This window comes from Carassius auratus, chromosome 3, assembly GCF_003368295.1.
Source record: "Carassius auratus strain Wakin chromosome 3, ASM336829v1, whole genome shotgun sequence".
NCBI lineage: Eukaryota > Metazoa > Chordata > Actinopteri > Cypriniformes > Cyprinidae > Carassius > Carassius auratus.
Genome location: NC_039245.1, coordinates 1026738 through 1052186, shown reverse-complemented (window position 1 = coordinate 1052186; position 25449 = coordinate 1026738). Strand labels below are relative to the sequence as shown.

Below are 25449 nucleotides of genomic sequence, written 5' to 3'. Positions count from 1 at the left end.
CTCAAAGACTAACAGGTAGATTAGGATGTTAAAGACGCGATTCCTGACTGAGGCCATATTGAATTTTCGGTTCACCGAGTGAAAGGACTGCATTTCTCTGCATCACTATCAACCAAAAGGCAATGAAAGAGCAAATTAATTGTTGAATGCTTTAAATGTCGCCAAATATGCACTGATAAAACAAAATGTTTGCTTTATTAATCATATAATATAGCAAAATAAATAAATAATGTATATGTAGTCACATGCAGTGTCTTTAAAAAGAGATCTGTTACCTTGTATATATATATATATAATATAATATAATACACCTTTATTTATTTTTTTGCACCAACCATGTCTTGTGGATTAGGATACAAGCTTAACATTTAAATATGGCATCTGTACAGCAAAATATGAATCTGGAAACACAGAAAAGTGGTACATGGGACCATAGAAACAGCGTCTAACCTTTGAAATATTATATCCATATATCATGTAGTACAAATGTTTTAACGTAATTGGTGTTAATGGATCTTATTTTCCTGAAATTTTCATTAGGCCTATTTAAACACGGAATATTGTCCGTCAGTTTCCATACAACAATGAATTAAGAATAATCCAACAGTCAGACTACTTGCCCTTTTGATCAGTTATTTCATATGATAATCATATCCTTGTAATTAAATGATTAGACAGGCACATCAGATGTAATTTTGTCAATTGCATTTTGAAATGGCAATACTTTGATGTTGGGTTTGGATGACTTTCAATAAAAACATTTTTTTTTTTATTAAAAACAAAAAACGGTGTATTATATCCAAACAACTGGGGGGGGTCTGGACTGTTGAAAAACATGCACTTTGATAGTCAGTGATGAATCTAGAGATTACATCGAGATTTCATCAAAGTGATTGTAAAACTGTAATAAGGAAAACAGAGACACCTAGAGGGCATCCACACCTAGACAACAGAGAAGAACTACGACCCCCATGATACTTCGCGGTTCCGCCTACAGCAAAACGCTGTGACGTCACACGCTGGCTTGTTTTGGCCGTTTGTTTCGATATCCGGCGATCATACGCTTTCGATGTGCTGGAGATTGTGACTGAGAGGTACGTGCAAATTTATTAAGCAGTCTTCGTGTGTTGTAGCCTTATTAGAGTTCGTCTTTCCTCACTATTAAGTTGGGATGAAATACCTGGCTGATAATGAAAATCTGCCTTGTTTAACTGATGTCAGCTGGCGTGGGGGGGTTAACGCCAAACAGCTAGCTGAGCCTGGCTAGGGACTTTAGCGAGTACAGATTTGTTTGTTTCTTCTATCCTACTGTATATTTTACCTCTTTGGCAGTGTCCACATGTTTAAAAAGAGCAATGGAAACGAATGACCATAACATCAACAGGGTTTCTAAGCATTGCTATGCGAGATCAGCTAGTCTGTTCTGCCAGTCTACTGGAATTAACAGGCTGTGTTTCAAAACCTAGTGAGCAGACTAAGTTACTTACACAGCATGTCATAGGCGCGTTTGATTTAAATCATCATTGATAATGAATGATGTCTAAGCACACAGATATACTTATTGACAGCACTCATTTTAAATATAAATTCATAAAGATAATTAACTCTTCTGAATGTTTTACTTTCGATTTTTTGTGTTGTACATTAACTCTAGCTGAATAGTGGTCGTGAATATATTGTTGTTATGAATCTGTCTTACTTGGATGCTTTAAAAACGTCAGTCATGTTTGGAAACTGCATCATTTCGTGGGAAATGGGAAATGAAATCTTACCAGTGCACGCACAGATGCATCCAATCTAAGTGCATCATGAGGAAACTATGACTGTATTGATATCATAAGCATGACGAATTCACCATGTGGAGTCATTAATGTACAGCTATGCTTGTCTCATTTCAGGTTCGTGTGTGTGTGCATGGGTGTTTGTGTGAGAGCGAGAAGGTGGACGACTCAGGGAGTCTGTGTGTCTTATCATGGCTGACGGGTCCAGTGACGATGATGTCATCCACCTGGCTAGTTTCAACACCCATCGCAGTCGAGGTACTGTCACCAAGCCTTTATTTTGCTGCTACTTTCATCTTTTTTTATAAGTAATGGTGGTATTCTGGATGTCATACATAACACTTTGTTGTTTTATTTTGTTAGCTAAAAGAGTTAGGGCGAAGACGGCCTACATAACCATATCCTCATCGTCGGATTCTGATGACGAACCTGTCAGATTTGTACCAAATGTCCCTGTCGTGGTAAAGGATGATGAAGAGGAGGATGTGCACATCTTAGAGGTAACTGGAGATGCGCTCCGATTCACAGGGTCCCTGTGTAGTATTCACTTAGTCATGCATATCTGAGGAATTCATGAATTTGATAATATAGCCTTGTTGTAAGAGTCAACAGGGACCTGGCGATATGGTTTTATAACCGTGTATAGTTAATAGTGTAATGATATTGCATGATAGTCATTCAAAAATGTGAATACATTGAAAAACCTGTGTAAAGATTGCATCTGCATTTGACTTTGGTACTTTGCACAGTTGTTATTCCTGTTTGGTTTGAATTTTGTTTAAATTTGATTTGAATTTTGTCAGACATCACATCTTTAAATAAGCAGCTGAAGACACACTTAGACAAACCACCACACTTACAGTAAAATTCTCTGCATTTCACCTTTCATTTCACCTTTCATTGTGTATATTGCAAATATCCTAACAACAACTCTTTTTGTTTTGTTTTTGTTTTCTGTCTCAAGTTTGCTTGCCTGTAACCCAAGAAGTATTAAAGATATCTTAATATCCTTTTAGATTCTTGTTCTCTTAACAAACTTTACTTTTGGTGTCTTCATTTTAAAAGCCCTTGATGGTTAAATCCCCAAAAAATCGAGATCTCAATGCAGTTCCATGTGTAAATAGTTTACATTTTCAGTCAAAAACCAAATGTGGGTCTCTTTGCATACTGCTGATACTTTTTTTCCAAACATTTTGTCGAAAAATGTTTAATCTACCCATTTTCAATGGCCAATAGCCAAATGTAGGTCACTTTTTAAACCGCTTATAGTTGTTTAAATTGTGTTTAAAAAGGAATGTCTGAAGAACAAATAATACTGAAAATATAGATGTATCTTGTTTCCCTTTTATCAAAACAACTGAATACAACACACTTCTCTGAGTGCCAAATAAAATTCCTAAGTTTACAAGTCTATAATTCAAGAAGTGTGAAAAATATCTTAAATTTCAAAAGGAAAGTTTATAAAGAATAAGAATCTAGAAGGATATTAAAATATCTTGAATACTTCTAGATTTCCCGGCATGCAAACTTTGGAAAAATGTTAACACTTTACAATAACGTTCCATTAATTCATGTTAGTTAATGTATTAACTAACATGAACAAACAATGAACAAAACATTTATTACAGTATTTATTATTTATTTGATAATGTTTGTAATGAAAATATAGTTTTTCACTGATAGTTTGTTAGTTCACAGTGCATTAGCTAATGTTAACAAGAACAACTTTTGATTTTAATAATGCATTAGTAAATGTTGAAATTAACATTAACTAAGATGTTAACGTAAGATGTTCATTTTTAGTTCATGTTAACTGAAATAAATAACTAATATTAACTAAAGAACCTTGTAGTAAATTGTTACCAGAAAAAGATACGACAGGTACGATCTATGCAACTGTGTTGATAGAAAATCACAAGATACATTTGTACTTATTATGTGTTCTTCAGATACTCCTCTTTAAATAAAAACAAAAAGAAAAGAAAAATATCCCAGTTTTGTTTTTTGACCACTGAAAATGCGTCCAACCAACTAGTTTACTTATGGTGCTGCATTAAGATCTGGGAGGTTTGTTTGTTTTATTTTTACTTTTTACAAAAGTACTTTTTAGTGTGTTCAACGTGGACATGCAAGCAGTTGATGTGGTAACAACTAATATGATTCCTGCTTGGCAGTGAAAATGTCCTGCATCTGAGGATATCATTAAATAATAATGAGAAAAAAACAAAAAGTGCATATTATATTTTTCTACATTTTGTTTTAGATCACGCATATTCCCTCCAGCGTTTATTTGATCATGAAAAGCGCAAGTCATCACAGTTGTAAACACGATGGCTTTCTTTTTTCGTGAGGGGGTTTGGCCGCATGATATCTTGGTTTCCAGGCGGAACGTTAAAGAATGAGACACATCTCACGGAAATCCTGTAGAACCAATCTGATGATGATTCAGACACTCCTGAAGTGTTTTCACTTTTGTGTCCCATATCGTCATCAGATGTTTAGTAGGAATGCACCGATCATGATTTTTCATGGCAATTCCGATACCGATTTTTTTACAAGCAAACTGGCAGATTCCGATACTGATTTCAGATATATTTTTTATTTTTTTCTTTAAGCAACAAACAAGAAAGAAGGAAAGTATGCATAAACAAGATGTTAATTTGATATTTAATAGGCCAAACTGGCTTTTGGCTATTGAAAACAATAACCGTAAGCAATCGACAAGCACTCCTTATTACAAGAAGAATAAACTGCTCCGAAACTGGGGGTGTGACTGGCATGTCTGTGGAATGGGGTTTGGCTGAGGAGAAATTTTCAGTCAAAAGCATCTTTTTTTCTCAACAAACGTGACAACTACAAAGAAAAAGTTGAGAGAAATTATCTTTCTGCTCAGTGCTTAACCCTAAAAAGGGCAAACCCATAAAGAGACATCAGAAAATTAATTTAATGCTATTTTCAATAGCATTTAGTGGGACTCAAATAATACAATTTCATGAGTTTTTTTTTTTTTTCAAAACTTGACTCGTAGTATACTAATTGTTTTTATTTTATATAAAATAAATATTTTATTAAAAAACTCAAAAATGTCTATAAAAGCAAATAAAAATGAAATCAAATGAAAATATCTAACCAATCCAAATTTGAAGTTGATATCACAAAAATTGTGGTTCCTGTGAGATTTAGTTTGGGTGCTATTCCAAAAACAACCATTGGGTTACACCCAACCCCTACTGAATTTTTCTAATGCAGTCTTCTGTCACAAATGGATCATTTTTTATCACAATATGACCTCTGTTACAAAACAGTCTCCCAATATGGAATCTTGACTGTCAGACCTCTCCAACGATATGTGTTTTTTCAAGATTTCAAAAAGATTAGATTTTCTAAAACACAAGCCACAAAGTCACACAGTATATGTATGTTTTATATATTTATTTATACCCCCTAAAAGGGCAAGGTGAGATACAAACTTTTAGAGACTGATTGCAAAAAATAAGCATTTAATTTATAAAATTTCAGTGTATACTTAATAAGCTGCACATCAGCTTTTTTTAAACGGGTATATCCCCTCCAACATCTGTAAATATGTGAACTAGACCAACTTTTATCAGAGGGTGAGTAGATTTCTCACTACAGGTGGCCATGCAGGTATAAATGCTGCCCGTGAGCTAAACAAACAATGGAGAAACAAAAGTCACCTCATCTAAATATTCACAACAAACACCCTTTCAAGATGAAACCATGAAATGACACCTACACTTTCACTGCTTCTCCACACAGCTTCTCAAATGTTTGTATCCCACAGCCCTCAACTCATCGTGAGCTGATCCGACCTGCTGCCAAGTGGGGTGCGAGCACCTTTCCAAGTCAGGCATCTGGATCCAACAGCCATCCTACCAGCACACACGCTCATCATCCTTCTGTAGTCACCGCACATCCTGCATTAGGAAACCAAGCCATAGGTGTCTTAACCACGGACCAGAATGCTGTACCCTCGACGTCTAGAGAAAATGCCTTGCACAGACCTCCAATGCCTGTTAAGGACTCACTGCCCTTTCCTAATGACCCTTCAGCTAGTGCACACTCAGCGAATCAGGGCAATTCTGTTTTTTCAGCCCTACCCACCACTGAATCAGGTCAATTAGACTTGGGCAACAAAATTGAAGTGGTTGTCTGGCCGAGAACTGAAAGGACCACAATAAGGCCTCGGACACCACTGGAGGCTGTGCTAGTAGAGGTCAGGCGAGATGAGCAGCCAGCGGCCCCTCTCTCTCCTGCACCGGCTGACAATGAGAGGCCTGGACCGTCAGCACCCAGAGAACCCGTAATACAGCAAAACCCTGGCCGAACATCCCTTGATATGATGGTGAAGGGGGTGGTGAGTTTTCTGATTAGCACCTCATTTTACAGTACCCCACTGTTCATATTGCACTTTTAAGGTGGGCTATATTTTGATTTGTTTTGTCATTTTCAGATGGACCTTTTCCCTGATGTGCAAGACGCATATGTAGCAGAACTGATAGAGAGAGGTGACCTGAAAGATTTAAATGTGTAAGCACAAATCTTTTTCTGCTCATTTCTTGCTCTTATGTATTTTGTTAGTGTCTTGAGACATTGTTTGGGTTCTTTATCACAGAATATGCAATGTATTGTTGGAAAACCCTGATTATCCGAAGAAAGCAAACTCGGTTGTGACACAAAGCAGTGTTCTCCTCGAGACAAATGATTCTGAGACGCAGGTTTGCACAATGTTTTCATCAGATCCATAGTTTTTTTTATATATCTATATTTGGTTACTAAGAATGTATTTAATGTAAAAACTGAACTAATATGGTTTAATTTACTTACTTTTTCTGTGTCATGCAGGAAAGTGAAAATTATTTTGATTATGTCAAACTAAAGACTGTTGGCCCAGAGGTTGTTATTCAAGCTGCAGACATGCTGATGGGTGACTTCAGAATGTTGAGCTGTCAGGATATCAAGTGGGCCCTGAATTGCCTCAAAGGACACTATGCAATCACACGAAAGGTGAAAAATATTCCGTTTTAAGTATGTATTTTATGGAAAATTGTAAATATTGGTTGTCACAATTGTTAAACAAATTTTAGCTGGTGTTTAACTGTAACTACGATTATGGCAATGAATTTAGATAAGATTAATTTAAGGGTCTTGATGATTGTTGAATAATTGTCATACTTTTTTTGTGTGCTAGCTTTAAATGTTACAAATGACTGTGATGAACTAAATCCTTTGGCTGTAACCTGTTATAAGATTAATGCACTAATACCTTTAAATATGCAAGCAATTTATTACATGCCAAATTTCCAAATTATTGCCAAATTTCGAGAGCGACACCCGCGGAATCAACAGAGAAATTTCCCAATGTGAATTTTCCGTCGGGTTTAAGTTTGGTGAACTGGACACACAAATGCACAGTGCTGACCAATAGCAAGCCTTTGGGTGTTACATTGACCTCTGTGTGGGCGGAGATTCTTAACTTTCCAACCGCGCAAAACAGAGGGATGAACTGCTCACTCTTTCTCAGTGAGATTTGTGTTTAAATACATAATAAAAAGGCTGTTTGAAAAGCAGTTTTTTAAGGGTTGGTTGGTTTGCTAGTTGGTAGAATAGCTTCAGATATATCATTATCATCCGTAGCATCAGTAGTTCATATTTTCTTTCACCTGAGAAATTTCACAGAGCAGCTGGAAATGTCACTCTCCAGAAAATGGCATCCCATATTGTTTGACCACTAGTCATTTGTGTGGCATTAATCTTTCTTGTAACTCACGAAGGCCTTATTCGAAGCCCTCAAGAAGTGGCAAGAGAACTCCACTGACCCCTCAGGAAAGAAGAAGAGAAGGAGAGAGCCAAATGAGCGCGCCTTCATAGACTTCAAGTTTGAGCAGGGTGACTACATATGTCTTTGCTTTCTGCATGCCTTTAGAGCGCAAAATAAAACCAGGTACACAGTGCAATGCTCACTGCATCTCGTTCATCTCAGGTTCTTTTAAACTGGAGAGAAAGATGTACTTTTTGGAGAAGAATCGCAGATGGAGCCGCGGAAACGAGACTACACTGGAGCCGTCGCTCATGAAAGAGCTGCAGTTTTATGAGCAGAAAGCCAAGGAAATGGCTGAGGTACTTGGCACGGCTCACTTCTTCAATTTATTTCTGATGGTTCTGCCTGCAATAACCCAAAGAAATAGGGTTGTGGTGAACTGAGCTGACAGGCTGTTAATTGTTGAAATAATTACGAGGTTTTTTTCCTCCGCTTTCAGCATGAAGATTTCCTGTTGGCTTTGCAAGTGAATGAAGAGCAGTATCAAAAGGTTGGATTTGAAAAGCCAGTTTATGTTCTTTTTATGACAAGTTAATATAAAAAAAGAAACTTAATTTAAAGTGTGAGAGTTACTTTGTCCCTTTCCAGAGCTGTAAATTATTGTATTAAATAGACAGCTAGAGCTGTTAAAGCAGATTAGAGGGACCTCGTTCAGCCCTGTAATGTGTCGTAGATTATAATACTAAACCTTATGTTGAGAGCATGTGACGCTTTTGACCTGTGCTCTCAGGACGGACAGTTGATTGAGTGTGGCTGCTGCTGTGGCGAGTTCGCCTTCGAGGAGATGACCCAGTGTACAGATGGCCATTTGTTCTGCAAGGAGTGTCTGGTCAAATACGCCCAGGAGGCAGTTTTTGGCTCAGGACGGGTAAGTCATCTGTTTAGACTGTTCGGTCTCTAAGGTTACCTTTATGTCTTTTAAATTGTATTACTGGAAACTGTATGTGCGGTCACGACTATTATTATGTCATTATGTTTTCAGGCATTATGCACAGTGTTCATGTTCTGTTCTCATATTTGTAAAATTCCCCTGTAATCTTCCCAGTGCTTTTTTAGGTGCTTCCCAGTTTATCTCCCATCTTAGTTTCATTTTCATTCTAGTAAACATAAACAAAAGGTATACTATTTAAATTCACATTGATTACTGATGGTCTGGCATCGTTTGTTTGTCACGGTCCTTCAAAAACCATTCTGATGTGCTGATTTGCTGCTCAAGAAACATTTCTCATTATTGTTTAAAACAATAGAGCTGCTTAATATTTTTGTGGAAACCGTGATATATTTTTTCAGGATTCCTTAATGAATAGAAAAGAACTATTTATTTAAAATAGAATCACTTTCGATCAACTAAATGAGTTAAAAATAAAATAAAAAACGCATCTTACTGTCCTCAAACCTTTCCATGGTAGTGTAGATACTCAACTCAAGCGCTCACTGATTTTTACATTTACAGTGTATTTTGTTCTCAGATTAAGTACAAATGGTTCTTTGTGTTTGTGTACAGTCGGAGTTGAGTTGTATGGATGGGAGCTGCACCTGTTCCTTCCCTACGAGTGAGCTGGAGAAGGTTTTACCTGAAAACATTCTGTACAAATATTACGAGCGACAGGCAGAGGAGGCCGTAGCCGCCACCTGTGCTGATGAACTGGTCAGGTGAGTTAAACGTGTTGATAGACAGCTATATGCAAAGGTAGAACACAAAAGGAGATGTTTCGTAGAATGTCCAGACTGCTAATTTCCATACAATGAAAGTGAACAGTAACTAGAGCTAACAAGCTCCAAAAAGGACAAAAAAAGTAATCCACATAAGTTATCCTTATAGTGTTTTGAGATTTATCATCACTGTTTTCCTCGCTTTCCTTTCAAGGTGTCCATTTTGTAACTTCCCAGCACTGTTGGATAAAGACATTTCTCTGTTCAGTTGCCCAAACCCACGCTGCAGAAAGGTTAGTTCGTGTCCCTGGATACACCAGTGTTTGTTTGTGTGTGTGTGTGTGTGTAATTCAGTCATTGTAGTCATCTCTTTATGAAAGTACTGTCATGATCTGGATCGGTTCTCTCTTCCTCTGTCCACTTCTATTTCTGAGCCCCACAGTGGTCACTTGGTGGCGCCATAGGCCTGTGGAAAAGGTCAGCAGTGTCTGTGGTTTGCAGTCTGAGGCCCCATAATGAACCATGCTAGTGTATGTGAAACTAATGGTATTTTATCATTGGCAAGGTTTACTCAGCTGGAATTAGTCAGGTCAGGTCAAGAACAGAGACAGCCATTCATCATGTCTGCTATAAATATTCAGCACTCCGAACCCTAAACAGAGATTAACCAGGGTCAGGGAAGTTTAGCAGAACTAAATGAATCAGCATTCCGGTATACCACTGTCTCATGATGTTTTGGCAATGAAAACAGGGAAAATGTGGCTTATACCTTGGGATATGAATCACAAATCACAACCTGTTGTGCCTCTGAGAAGCAAGGTTTCAGAAAACTAAATCAATTGTATTAGCTGCTAAAAGGAGATACTACATTACATTTTTCAGTAGTGTGATGATAGTAGTTTAGCTGTTTTTAAAATTCAATTATCTCCATTTTGGCCTTCCGTCCAAACTCGGACAGCATTTTAATCAAGGAAAACTGAGCTTTTTGTAAACACTCTCCAGTGTGGATAAATTTGAAAAAGATGACACAAGTTAAGTCATGTGACACATATTATACCAATCCTTGTTAATAACAGGCGGCAAGGAAGTCGACCGGAAGTTGAAGTCGGCCACGTGCCGCCATCTTGTAGCAGAACTTCACTTGCGTTAGCATTCCCATTGACTCCCATTCATTTTGGCGTCACTTTGACAGCGTATAACTTGACATCTGAGGCGTTTAAAGACTCCGTTTGTCCATTATTTATTTCTAAAGATACACGACAATGTATAAAGTGCTCCATTACCTTCTATGTTACATTATGGCCCCGTATAAAGAGTTTTTGTAAAAAATAGGCTAACGATTGTGTCATAACCACTCGACTCTCTGTCGCATTACCGTACAGACAGGAGGAGAAGCTCGCAGGCTATTAACTTAATATGGCGTACTGGCGTTACATTTTAAAATACTATACAAAATAATTAATCAGAATACTTATTCCTGCTTACTCACGACAAAGAACTCCCTGCTCAAGCTCGCCGTCTCTGCAAGATTAACGATGGCAGTTTGCACGCACAGCTACTAGAAGATGTCAGACAGGTTGCTTACGTCGTCAAGCTTAGTTTGAGTCTGCGCGTCAGAAACGGAAGTGCTAAAAAATGCTAAAAATGGGCTTCACTTTTCTCAATTGAGTTCCAATGGGGTCGCTGTGTCCATTTCTTTTACTGTCTATGGTTAATATTGGTATTGTGCACTTCCACACGATTGCTATAGATGTGTTACTTTGTACTTACATGTCATGTCACTTTTATATTTAAGTGACGTGACATATAGCCAAGTATGATAACCCATATTCAGAATTTGTGCTCTGCATTTATCCCATCCAAAGTGCACACACAAACCCGAAACAGAGGGCAGCCATATATGCTGGGGGTTCGGTGCCTTGCCCGAGACTCGAACCCACAACCTTATGGTTAGGAGTCAAACTCTCTAACCATTAGGCCATGACTTTCCTGACTTGACTTATTTAAGTTTTATGGAACATAAGAAGTGTCAGCCTACTAGTTAAACCCTGGGAATGGTTTCTTTTGCCATGGAAAACCTGGAAATATTAGGAATTTTTTAGCATTCTGGAAAAGTCAATAAACTTATAAAAATCTTAAGGCATGGTAAACTCATGTACTGTAAACTGTTAACGTGTATACTAGTGTGTTTCTAGCATCTAAATTAAGTTTCTGGTTCCCAGCTTCCTGGTTGAGAACTAGTGCTCGATCGATATACTGCCAAGGCCGATATATCGGCCGGCATTTGGTAAAATAATGCTAAAAAAAAAAATGTATCACGGTTCCAACAAAAATATTTATCAGTTTTCAACACTGATGATAATAATAATAAAAAAAAATTTGAGCAACAAATCAACATATTAGTAAGATTTCTGAAGGATCATGGAACACTGAAGACTAAAAATCTAGCTTTACATCACAATGATAAACAAACACTTAATTTAATTATAAATAATAATGGGATAGATTTATATCTGAGACAGAGGATGTTCCCTTAGGCAGGTTTAATGTGGTCACCTGCTTTTTGTTAGTAGCTAGTAGGCTTTTCAAGAGTAGTTTGCTTGACAAGTTTCACACTAGTTTCTCCAACAATGGATTCAAGTACGTTTGATGTTTTGTCTTGAGTCTTATCAGTGTTGGGCTGTGGGGAATGTATCAGGCAGTGCCCGGACACAGAGAGCTGTCGGTCTGTCTCTGTGTTTGTGGATTTCAGCTGGCAGGCGGAACATGTCAAGGACTCTGAACTCACAGCTAGTTTCCTGAGAGGAATGTTAGAGCCGCCTGCAGTTTGTCAGGGCTATCTTTCCATTCATCTGTCAATCTCCGTTCCCCTCTCTATCTCTGTTTGTCCCTCCATCACTTTTAAAGGAAAAAACACACGTGGGAGGGCTGTGAGCTATCATGAGTGCCCTTCAAACATCATGAAAGCTGAGGGTGTGTGTACACATACTTTGTAATTAAATGTAAAGTATGTTTTGAGTTCCTGTCATTTTGAGGAAGAACATTTCCCACATCACTTTGAGGCTGTCAAGAGAAAAGGTTTCTTGTTGACCTTTATTATATTAAATGTGTATATAGTTTTTGTGATTCCACAATACTCTGTATTTCTTAGAAAAAAATTGCTGGTGTGTGTGTGTGTGTTTAGCATTTCAATTAAGCTGCTCTCCCACTCCCTGGTTTAGAACCATTCTGTAGCATGAGATCAGACTTTGTATTTGTGTTTGTATGTTATTGTTTGCGTATGTAAATGCCATGTAAGTGAAGCAGTGGTACCCGGACCATTGAATTATTGAAAGTTAGTGCATACCAGAGATGTAATGGTACATTAATTTATGAATTTTTAATCATTCAGTAGTCCATCAGCAATTATTCTGAAAATAACTTTGTTGATAATAGTCTGGTCTTATTGATGTGAATGGGAAGATGATGGTTGGCATTTCCCTTTAAAAGGCTTTAATATCCTGCCATTAAGTAAAACAGTACTTTTGTGTTTACGGTGCAGTTGTCCACTGGATGGCGCTCTTGTTCTGTGATGCCAGTGCAGTTTTATTCTGTCACACATCTGCTGGTGATTACACTGCTAAACCCCGCCTCACGCTTCTGCAGCAGCTCCCAGCAGGGCGGATGGGGGGCAGGGAACTGTTTAAAACGGCCACATCTTTGGCCTTCCTCTTGGCACAGCCGAAAGCTTAAGTGTGCCCTCAGACAGGACCTCCATTTTCTCCTCCTACCCGTCTTCCTCCTGGTGGAGTCACAGGACTGGACGAGGGGAAATTGAGAACGGTTGTGTGGTATGATTTCATAATGTGACCCACTTTCATTTCCTCTTTCTGGCTCTGAACATGGCATTCCTATCAAAATGGAGAACTGGGCTCCCGTGCACAGCAGTGCTCGACTTGGCTGGCAGTATGAGGACTTTTCCAAAGCCTCGCTTCTAGGGAACAAATTTCTTGGGTAGATAATCTGTATCAAATCACAGCCACCTGATTAACGGTCTGTTATAATAAAAGCGGAGGCTCAGTGGTTAAACATCTGAAAAGATGTGTGTTTCAAAGGGTTGGCCTATGAACCATAACCTCTGTATGTCGTCAAAAAAACATTAATTAACAAGTACTGCACTTAATAAGTGCTTAATGTCTTTGACCTCTAGGTAAAATAGTACATGCTAAGTGTACAAAGTTAAGTGTACAAAGTTTCAACAATTTGTGATCTAAAATAATAGCTGTTTTTACGCAATATTTTCTCCAGAACTCCATATGACGGAACGTTACAGTTCTGTAGAAATATAAACTTCCGTTTTCCGCTTAAGTATAAGTGCTTGTTGTTCTTAGTAGACCGTTTCACATCACTTACATTATTGATGGTCTGTCATTGTTAAGGTGCACTCCCATTAGTGAAATTTGGCAAAAATGTATGGGTAAATTTGTTGGTAGTGAACCATGTAGGAAGCACAGCTGACACAGAAATCCCTTTCAAACCAAGCAGCTTTTTGTTGGTTCACTCTGTCACTGGGGCAGTAGCTTTCCAAAAGGTACATCTTTGTACTTTATTTACCCCTACAAGTTATGTGTAGCCCACATTTTAATACCTTAATGGCACATATTAGTACTTTTTGATAAAATAACAAATTTGTGTGATCAACCCTGCTCAAAATTCTCCCATTGCTTTCTTATTAAGATGATTGGACTACGTAAAGCATGTTTATATTACAGTTCCATATACGGTAACCATTTTCTGACCCCAAATTAATGCCATCTCTATTGTAAATATTGAGGGTGACATCTTTCCATTTCTGATCATTGTGTATGGAAATATTTGCAGCTGTCTTGCCCACATTTGTTTGTGGTAAATGCAGTCGGCTGAGGAAAACTCTGGAATCCCAGTGCCGAGTGAATTACTTCAGTCTGTTTTCCTCTTCTGTCTCTTGTGTCTGATGTCCCATTCGTCTGTAGTGGTGTGTGCCCTCAGGTTGCTGTCTTTAGTGGTGAGGAGATGTCCTCTCCTCTGCCCTTCCCTTCACTCTTTTCCCTCGGTGGAGATGAAAGTTGTATAACTGACACACTTTCCCCTCTCCGCTGCCTCTGTGGCTCCACCCCTTGTTGTGGATCGAGGACCTTTATTGGCTAGAGCCAGATCATTCAAATTTGAAATGTAGTACAGTTCATATTTGACCCAGATTTTTCCTTCTTTTTTTTTTCTTAGGTTTGCACATTTCAAAAATGCTGTTTTTCCTCAGTGATTGGATGTTAGCAGATCTGCCAACATTCCCTTATTTCTGGTTTGCACGGTTTATTTTCCATGTAGCCATGATGTTTCTCATATTGGTTTTGATAGACAGCAGCAGCTGCATCATGCGAGTCCAAGATTTCTCGAAAGCGCCCTATTTAAGTATTCATACTGTAACTTTCATATAATCCGACATGCTCTTCTGTTCAAAAGTTTGGGCTTGGTGAGATTTGTTGGTAAGTTTCTTATGCTCATCAAGGCTGGGTATATTTGATAAAAATATAGTAAAACATTAGTGTGTAATTTTTTTTTTAAAAGATAATTTAAAATATCTCTTCCATTTTAATATATTTTCTAATGATGATAACACCTAATTTTCAGCATCATTACTGCAATCTTCAGTGTCACATGCTTTGGATTGCATTCCATCGACCGGATCTGGTTCAGACATGCTGCATTCTCGACCATTATTGAGTTTATAGGAAGCAGTGTTTGTTTAGCCCTGCGTCACAGCACTTATCATGAGCCAAAATCCTAAAATCTTGAGCGTTTCATCAAAAACACGTTTGTGTTCTAGTTTTATGATATGTAGCTGTTGCTGAGGGAGGTCTGTGGGTGTGTGAGGCTCATTCAGGCCTGTGTTTCTCCTCAACAAGCAGCCCCCCAATCAGATGCTCAGCAAATCTCCTCTTCTGCCTTATAAGGCCTGCTGCTGTGCACGCCTGGTCAGGAGAGAAGCAGTGAACAGATGTTGCAACACTTCACATTTTGTACTAGTGTATGCTGCTTTATTTTAGAGAACTAGCCACATATGCAGCGCAATGTGTCATGGCAGCTGCATGATTATGACAGAAATCATTATATTATTTGTTTCCTTTATGACCATTGAGATTATTGGAATTTACAAAAGTGTTAGGTTACCAACCATCTTTAAAATATCATCTTTTTTTGTCTTGCAGCTTAAGAGATTTCTTCAAGAATGTGCTCATAGAATCAATGAAACTGTCTATAGACTGGAGGATAAATCTCTTATATTCACTGTTTATTGATTTATAATGGGAGCTTTTTAGTTTTGTTGGGTCGCTCTCACATTAGAACAGGCCTATTGTCTGTTTTAGAAGTCTCTGATTTCTTCATACATTCATATGCAGAACTGGCATATTTACGATTGGATACAATACTCAGCCACTGCAAAAAGTAAGAAACTATGAATGCTGGTGGCTTTTCCGTCTGAGGGGATGTGGCAGTGATATGAAAGCTGACTCCAGGAGACAAATGGACTGAATTTACACAAAAATATGTTCAGTCAAGATAAAACTAGCGTGACTACCTAGAGCTGTGGTTTCAGGTTATAAGGTTTCAGCTTAAATGAGAGGTATGCACACAGCGATTAACAGGAAATAGGGGGTTGTTCGTTTTGGTGAATCAGATTTATGTTAGAAGAATATGTAGCATGACCACAGCTGTCACCTTGGGCTTGTTTTGTTGAGATAAAGACTTGCCGTTAAAGCCGTTTTCCTCTTGTCACATAAGCTGTTTTTCCAGTTTGTTGTGGTACTTTGATCGCTATGCTAGATGTCAACCCTTTTCTATCTTTGTTACACAAAACAGACCCTTAGGCTTGTGCGGACGAACGTTACATGCATCCTGTGTGGTTTGAAGGTTCCTGTAGCTCAACAGTATTTTAGTAATTAAATGAAGTTTGCAAAGTCACATTTCTTCTACAAATGAAGATGTATCATGTAGATAGATCATGTACATGGATGTATTCCGATTGATGGCACTCCAGCCTGTCTGATGACTTTCTCTGGAAGAAAACTTTTTATTTTTCTTCAGTCCCGTAGTACTTTTTGCTAAAAGGGTCAGATGACAGCTTAGAAATCATGAAAGAGCAAATAGGTTCCATAAATCATACTTTTGCTTTGAATGAGTGTTAAGATAAGAACAGATAAGAACTGCTGCATAACAGGGGCGACCTGAGTGACGCCGCCCCGTTTCCAGAGTGTGCACCCTGCTGATCAGGAAGTGTCAGCCTGGCCTTGCAAGGTATTCTTTGTACCAGGAAACCATGTTTAAAGTGAAGTCAGTGTGATGTCACCGCTGTATTTTTAGTCATGTATATAAACAGAGGCACACTCCTGACTGTGAGAATCACCGTACTTGAGAGCCACAGTCACTTCCTGTTAACTCGTGCCAAACATGCCATTTAGTGACAAACTCTGGAATCATTGTCAAGAAAAGATAATTTAGCCTCTTAAATTTTTGTTTTAAAGTTTCAGAATCACTTTAAAACTTTTTTTTGTTTTTTTGTTTTGAGATGCTTATGTCCTCACATGTCCTCATTTTTTTATGTAGGCACTATAATATAAATCATTATATCTTTACTTTATATACTAAATGATTTATTGTATGTTTCCATTAATCTTAAAATCATGAGCATAATTTTTATTACAGCCACCATTTAAATGTTTACATTTCAGTAACCAATTGGAGTAGAAAAGAATTATATCATCAAAAAGTTGATATAAAAACCTGCCATATGTGCAATTTAAATGTTTATATGAAACTCTGAATTTATTTCAGTGTTGATTATTAAATAAATGTAACTTGATTTATTATTAAATGCATTTTTATTTTTGTTTTCGCAAAAACAAGTCTGTCCATGTTGTATTTCATTTGTGAGAATGATATCTGGAAGTGTCTTGTCAGTTCAGTGGTGTTGGCCCTCCCATGCTATGCTGTTGTGCTTCACTAGGGGGCAGTACATTACTACACGACTCTAGGTCACACCTCCTCGTGTCTCCATGGCATGCTTTACCCCTCTTGGCTATTGTCTGGCCTGATCTTTGCATCATTCACCATTTCTTCTATAGTTTTCCGGTACAGCTTTTTCACAAAGATACTGATGACTGGTGATTTATGTTTTCTACAACATGCGGCTTGAGGCTGGATTTCATAAATATATTTCTGAGGAAGCCACTACTGTTGTTCGTCATGTTGCTACGTTTCCTATTTAAGATGAGTCATACTCATTATCCTAGAAAGTTGCACATTAGTTGTCATTTATCATCTGTCACTGTCATTAATATTCAGCTTTATCTTAAATTATTTATGCTAATGGTATTTACCAATGGGGGCTGTTACCAAGCATCAGTGGCTAGAGAGCTCTCAGTGGATAGCTGGATCTCTCTTACTCTGGGTTCCAGACTGAGGAGTCTATAGCAGCTGCATTAGAGACTAATATTTTTCATGAATTTGACAATATTACTTGGCTACAGTCTTTAACAGACTGTCAGATGTGATGAAGAACCATAGCAAATGTATAAGTGTCCGGTACATCCTAATTTAATAGCCAGTTGTGTGGCTGTGAAATGCGCAGGCGTTTACATAGTCTTCACAGGCTGACCTCGGATGTCCTTTCCAGTCAGCTGAAAGGCAAAGCATTGTGGGCAGGCCTGGCTAAAACAGAACAGATGAAAAATGTTGTTCCTAAGCAGCCAGACTGATGACAAGTCTCATCCGGGGTGAAGGGCAGGGAGCAGTTCACCCTCAGTCTGTGCTATTTTATAAAAGAAACCCGTTTAGATTACTTCATCATTATAATTTACAATTCTATAGCCTTTTGTTGTAGACAGTCATATTTTTGGCCATGCTCAACCTTTATTAGTTATTTGTTTGCAAAGGCAAGCTGTTGAACATGCTTCCCTTTAGGAAAGTGAATAAACCTCTAACCTGAAGCATTAGACTTACAGGCATGTCACCCTGTTTATTCTAGGCTCTTGATTAATTACTCAAATCATGCTGTTTGTTAAGGAAGCAGACTTGCTATTTTCAGCTCTTGGACAGTAAAATAGCCAAAAGAAATCACATAGCCTTGCATCATCCTATTGCTAGGTATTTAAAAGCAGCTATATATTGTGATGTTGATGTATGTGCAGTTATATTGTGTATAATAGTACTGGTAGCTGATAGAATTTATAGACACATGTGCCCTATGTGGGGTAGGAAGCAATATGAACCTTTGAAACAATGCCGGGAACATCGGCTGCTTCTGTATGCACAGAGGTGACTGAACAACAGAAACGTAATCTTAGTTTTTCACACTGGATGAATGAAATGTGGTCCAGGTGTTTCTCTTTCCAGTGTGCAATTGTGATCAATAACACAGATGCTTATTCGTGTCCCCTTCCTCAGGAGAGTTGCAGGAAGTGCCATGTGGTGTGGAAGGAGCACGCAGGAAAGACCTGCGAGCAGGTGCTGGAGAGGGACGAGATCCGACTGCGCGTGGCCTTGTAAGTGCCCGACTGAAAACTCTTAGCATAGAGCAAGCTTGTTAATAATTCATCCGTGCACTATTGAGGGTACTCGGTAGTATGGCGAACCACCTGGGAGATCATTAGCATCCCTAATGCTGAGTCAGCGGTTTCCCCAGGCCTTTCTCATGGCAGGCTAAAACACTCGCTGTCTTTGATGGATTCCCTTGAGTGTTATGTTTGCAAATACATGGCATCCAGAGCTGCCCCTGTGCACAGCGAGCACTCATGAGGAAGTGTACTGGAGCGTGGGTGTCTGTGTAAACTGACGCAGTGTGAAAGCAGCCTATCACTGCTGCTCAGTCTCTGGACTGGACAGGATGTGATCGCCTGGCTTCCTTCCTGTCATACTCATGAATCAAAGACTGTGCATCCTGTTTACCCCGAACCTTTTCTGTTGCTTACATTTATAGAGAAGGGAAAGGGACCCTGACTGAGATATGAATTAAACATGGTCTCACAAATACAAGATAATATACCTCAATACCAGTATGCTTTATATATGTTTAAAGCCCCAAAATAACTGAAGTTTAAATTAAAATATTGGCTTTTTTCCCTTGTAAAACTCTCGGACAATTTTTTTAAGATTCTATGCCGTGAACTTAAAATATTTTTACTTACTAATTTTTATACTTTTGAAAAATCCAGCATTTGGTTGATCCTGATAAGTTTTTTTGTCTGTTTCATATTATAATGAAACATTTCTGTTTATTTTAGTAAGTATTACGTCAAATAAATATATTTAATTGTTATCCTTGCATTATTTGCTATTAAAACAAATCTATATTTAAATAGTGTGTAACGATCGACCCCCCTGCTCTCCAAGATATCAGCATCTGTTGACCACTACTTAAAATTCAGTCTAGGTAGGCAGCTCGCAGTTTTTTTCCTGGAAGTTTGCATGTAAACTGAACCCAACTGTGTTTTGTTTCATGGCCAGTGAGGAAAAGATGACCGCTGCCCGTGTCAGGAAGTGTCACAAGTGTGCCACAGGTCTAGTGAAGTCGGAGGGCTGCAACCGGATGTCGTGTCGCTGCGGCGCCTTCATGTGCTACCTCTGCCGGGATCCTATTAACGGCTACAACCACTTCTGCCAGCACGCTCGCTCGCCTGGTGCCCCCTGCCGACACTGCAAGAAGTGCTCGCTGTGGACGGACCCCACGGTAAATGACACCCTACACTCCAGATTTCCTTTCATGCTCAATGTTAGTGTGCGATCATCCTTGAAAAGCAGCAAACACCTTTAGTCTCTATACATTTGCTCGGTTTACAACAGGTTTAGTGTAAAACATGTTCATGTCTTTTGTTCACTAACCTTGAGGGTGTTTGTAACATGAGGTGCTTGCTGCTGCTTCTTTCTGACCCTCAGTTTGTAATGTGTTTGAAGCTGTTACATGATTTGCTTTTTGATTTTTTTGATTTATTTACTTTTTAAATTTGATTTGTTTTATAACTAACAGACCAACATTAAAATTTTAAAAACATTTAATTTATTTGTTTAATTGCATATTTGTTTAGATAATAAATTGCAATTCATTAACACGTTGGAGAGGCGTGATGTGATGGATTGATAGATCCTAAGTGCGTTCTAAGAGTGATTCAGTCTTAGCATAAACACCAGGTGATATATGTGGTAATGGTTTTGCGTTGGTTTTGTATACAGGACTCTTTGAGAGTATAACACATGAGAGGTACTTGAGTGCGTGTTGATGGATTAGGAGTGCTGAGAGGTCTCTACTGCAGTTAGCACAGTCAACCGTCATGCATTAGCCTCATATTATATAATAGACTGCTGAGAGCTACATCTTTAGCACTCCGTTTGCAATGTCTAAAGCACAGAGCTCATTCATTATTCACAACATGCTGATCATTTTTCCATTTATTAGATAGAAAAGTAGTAGATAGAAAAATAATAATAAATGTGGTTTATGGTAAAAAATAAAAATTGGAATTGGAATTTGGCCTTGGAAACATCATTTATTTATATACTTTTAGGAATTAAAAGTGTGTGTGTGTGTGTGTGTGTATATATATATATATATATATATATATATATATATATATATATATATATATATATATATATATATATATATATATATATAATGGATTATATTATATAATTATTATTTTATATATTATAATTTATTTATTATATTTTTATATACAGGGAAGGGGCGAAAGCATCAAAACAAAAGCATCATTGTGAAGTTGAATGCAGCCAAATAATGATTTTTTTTTTTATCAGTCATCTTGTTTTCATATTACTTTGGAAGCCAAGCACATAATTGAAAATAACATTTTGCCTACACTATAAAAGAAGGATGACAAGGAAAACTTAATTGATTCAAACTTATATGTACCATGAACATGCTAAGTTTGAACATAGGTTAACATGAATGTGACGGGACATTCTGCTCGCTCTCTTCCTTTGTTGTTCTGTGGGAACAAAGCATTTTGGGTTTGGCACAACTTGAGGATGAGTAGATGATGATGGAATTGTCATTTTTGGGGAAACCATCCGTAAGCAGTGAGCATGATTGAGAAATCCTTTTCCGGTTAATCCAGAAGTTCCACAGATTATCCGGTTATGGCATTTGAATGGTGTTTCTGTGTGAAGAGCACAGTCAGGGGGCCGTCCTGCTGGCAGCCGGGGGGCTGCAATTACCCCTCCATTCAGAGCCGTGCCTAATCATCTGGCACCATACTCCAGGGTGGCTGGTGAACTTGAGCTTTTTTGTGTTTGACTGATGAAGTGGACTCCTCCCAAGTTCATCTGATGTCCCATTTTGGTCCTGGCTGTGGCTTTGAATCCTCCCTGCTTTTTGAAAGACTTTTTGTTTGCTATCATTTTGTATTTCTTCTCCCCTTTCACTTTCTGTGTCTTTTTCAATCCACAGCAAGATGATGAGCGAATCATTCAGGAGATTCAGAAAGAGGGTGAAGCTGAGCTGAATAAGAAGATCAATCAGTCAGGTCAGTGTTCTTCAGCTTGATAAATTTAGTGGGCCAACTAAACTCAAGTGTTTTCTAATGATATTTTGTAATGTTTCCCTCAGAAACCACAGGGAAGAGAGTGGGACCTCCCCCTGAGCCCATCCCAGCGAAGCGCCCTCGGGTAACACTGCAGGCCCCTAATGTAGCTCCTCAGGCCGTCCGTGCCCCACTGCTCATCCCACAGGTCATGCTGCCCGGGCCACAGCGTGTTTTCCTTCAGCCCATTCCAGCCCCCTATGTGCCCCCGTTGGCCAACCTCCCCCCAGTAAATTACAACCCACATAACCTGAACTTTGACTTCAATATGCCTATGCACTATGGACCACCACATCGCTTCTTCAGACCTCTTTGAGGACACCATGGTACAAAGCGCCACATTTGAACTACAAAAAAATTTAAAAAATCCAGGCTTCTGTGTCTTAACTGTTAGCCCTTGCTGTTTTTTTTCTACATATTTTGTAACAGGACCCAAACTGATTTTCTGAAGAGTTTTAAGGATGCCGGTTGGCGTCTTTGTTGAAAGGCATTTTTTGAACAGCATACAGAGTGAATAATAGAAATGCCTGTTAGTTTTCAGTTCAATAAAACAAAGAACTTGATTGAAATGTAAAGGTTGTTTGTGGTATCAGTCAATGTGGGCTGCTTTCTAAATTCAAAATATATGTTGGTTCGGCTGGGATTTCCAATGACGTTCCTCATGAGGTCATCAAAAGAATCAACTGCAGTCATTAAACAAGTTTAAAGTTTGTTTTTCTTCCAGGGTTTTTCTTATTCAACATCTTTCCTCATGTAAATGCCTAAATTATTAGTTGAGATGGATATTGATGCCATTTCAGATCTGTAAATTAAACTGTAGGACCAGTTTTGCTACTGATGTTTACACTACTGTTCAAAAGTTTGGAATCCGAAAGACATTAAGAATTTAATACCTTTATTCAGCAAGGATGCATTAAATTGATCGAAAGTCACAGAAAAGAAAGTGTTAAAAAAGCTTACTGTTTTAAATAAATGCTGGTCTTTCTTTGTCAAAAAAAATAAAATCTAAATTTTTACAAAAAATATTATACCGCACAACTGTTTTCAACAAAATTATAGTATGGTATGTTTCTTGAGCAGCAAATTAGCATATTAGAAGGATTTCTGAAAAATCATTGCAATATTCACAATTTTATATTGGGGTAAATTGTGAATATTCAGTTTGTTGTCCAGCGCTAGTGGTTAACTGGTTTGCATCACAAAGGAAAAATGAACTGTAAGCAGATGTAAATGTGATAGTGGACAATATTCAGATTTAAAGGGGTCATATGACGTTGCTAAAAAAGAACAATATTTTGGTAATTCGGTGTAATGCAATGTTTATGTGGTTTAAGGTAAAAAAAAAACATTACTTTCCACATACTTTCATTATTGTTTATCCTCTATGCCCTGCCTTTCTGTCGTGTTGTTTTTTTACAAAGCTCATCAGTCTGAAAAACGAGGTGCTCTGATTGGCCAGCTGTCCAGTGCGTTGTGATTGGCCGAATACCTCAAACCTGTGACGCAAATGTTACGCCCCTAAACATACCGAGATCCCGTGTCCAATAAAACCCATTACAAACCGGGCATGTGTTGCATCCAGCGGGGACGTGATTACTGATTCATTATGACTTATACTGTCTTTTTATGTGTTGCGTTGCATTGCGTAAACATAAAACCATGTCTGCATTTTTGATCAGAGACATGACAAACAACTAGCACTGCTCAGAACTCACGTTTGAATCATCAATGGCATATTATTTAAATATGTAAACATACAGACTGTGCGTCAGCATTATTTGTCAGAACACCGGCATTGTAGGCTACTCTTCCAGGAAACCGTCCTCGTCCTCCATAAAATGCGCTGCACACATCTAAACATTTGGGTTGAACTGTTCTGGAACAGTGTTGTAAATACAACTTAACCTCTGATTTCTAGTCATGTCCTCTTTTGGAAGACCGAACAAAGTAGTTTTTGCTTTCACAACGAAACACAGCGTCTTCAAGACATGGTGCCGGCGGCAACAACAACACTACAGTGAGAATAAAAGTTATGCCTTCTTTCTTTGTGTGGAACATTTGGGCGGTGTTATGCAAATCTTCCCACATCGTGACAGACATGTGGGGGCGCGTTTGAACGAGATGTTTATAGGAGGGTGTAGACGAGTCTAAACTTTTATAAAGAATATTTCTTTGGTTTGAGACTTTAGTCTTTGCAACTTTAGGGATCTTCTCTATTCTCGAAAAGCTTGTAACACTCCAAAGAGAAAGAAAACTTGAAATTGCATCATATGACCCCTTTAATTAGAAAATAGAAATTTCTTTATTCTGGTACATACTCATTGTGAACTTGACAGTCTCTCTAATTTATGTTTTTGTTTTTAAATTCAGATCTGTTGAGTTTTTATAAACTTGTAATTACTATCTCCTGCTTTCCCTGTTCATATATGGAAAAAAAAGACTTGTGTCCGCATTTAATTCTTAGCAGCAAGACCAGATGAAATATTCCAAATATATTTTCTACAATGATTTGCTGGATTGATTTAAACATGATCCAATGTGTTAAGGTGCGATCACATCAGCTAAACTTCAGCAAAATGTCATGGGCAAAGATGATTAATTGGTCAAGTTGTGTTCGAAGTTAAACAAAGATTTCCAACCATACAGATTCCTAATGAGGTGAATGCACTTCGCCAGCAGAATTTTTTTTTTCGAAAGCTAAATGTGTTCACACCTTTATGCAAAGAGTGTTACAGTCTTACTGGTAGCTAAAAGCATCATTGTTTTTCAATAAATGAAAATGCGAAGGTGACTGTAAAACTTGTGAATGACAATGCCACTTTTGCAGTTCTTCTGGCACATAATCCATGTGGACCTGCTAATCTGACAAAATCATACAGGAACTGGCTCTTTTGATTTATAAAGTAGAGCTGCTCAAAAATGTAGGCTTTCAGTGCCAAAGATCAATATCCTGTCAAACATGAAGCTGTTATTCAGCATGTAGACCCATAATGCCTGTGAAGTGGGTTGTTTATTGTGCTGTATTGCGTGACTCGTCCATTGGCTTGACTGCAGTGCAGCGGGACTCCAGTCCTCTTGCCCAGTGCTTTACAAAAGAGCCACAGCTCTTGTTTACTAATGGAGCCCACAGGATCCTCACCTCCTGCTCTCCTCCCTGCTGGCATCAGTCCCTCTGCCCCGGGCTTTATTCAGACCCCTGACGCCTCCTAAAGCATATAACTCATCCTCACTCATCCCCCCCTTTTTTTTTGGTGAAATCAGGTGGTGTCAGTCAAACTAGAAGGAACGACCAGCAGCAAGTCAGTGCTGAAGTGTAACACAATCCTGAGAGGATCAGAATAATCTGTCCATCTTCTACCATCTGTTATCGTGGTGTATTTGAGCACCAGTGTACCACACCTGACACGGTGCATGTAAATGAAGTGTCTCAGTTTGACATTGTAACCTCCTAATGGGCCAGCAGATGGACAGTCTTTAGGCCCGTAGGCCTTCAGGTGTGAAGGGTCAACCCTGGCAGCTTGTGCTGAAACTGAAACTGGATCTGTGCCCCTGAATCTTCTTC

General features: G+C 38.4%; 1 protein-coding gene across 1 annotated transcript; it reads left to right on the top strand.

Moving 5' to 3' along the window:
* Nucleotides 1-1002: 1002 nt before the first annotated feature.
* Nucleotides 1003-22597, top strand: LOC113042586 (E3 ubiquitin-protein ligase RNF216-like). The gene is made up of 17 exons (XM_026201551.1): nucleotides 1003-1094; nucleotides 1899-2039; nucleotides 2145-2281; nucleotides 5587-6159; nucleotides 6256-6332; nucleotides 6418-6520; nucleotides 6648-6809; nucleotides 7577-7691; nucleotides 7786-7922; nucleotides 8063-8113; nucleotides 8354-8491; nucleotides 9128-9276; nucleotides 9491-9569; nucleotides 18736-18833; nucleotides 19795-20017; nucleotides 21755-21830; nucleotides 21914-22597. Exons 2-17 carry the CDS (start codon nucleotides 1973-1975, stop codon nucleotides 22201-22203), a joined length of 2475 nt encoding a protein of 824 aa, XP_026057336.1. The 5' UTR covers nucleotides 1003-1094; nucleotides 1899-1972; the 3' UTR covers nucleotides 22204-22597.
* Nucleotides 22598-25449: the final 2852 nt, after the last annotated feature.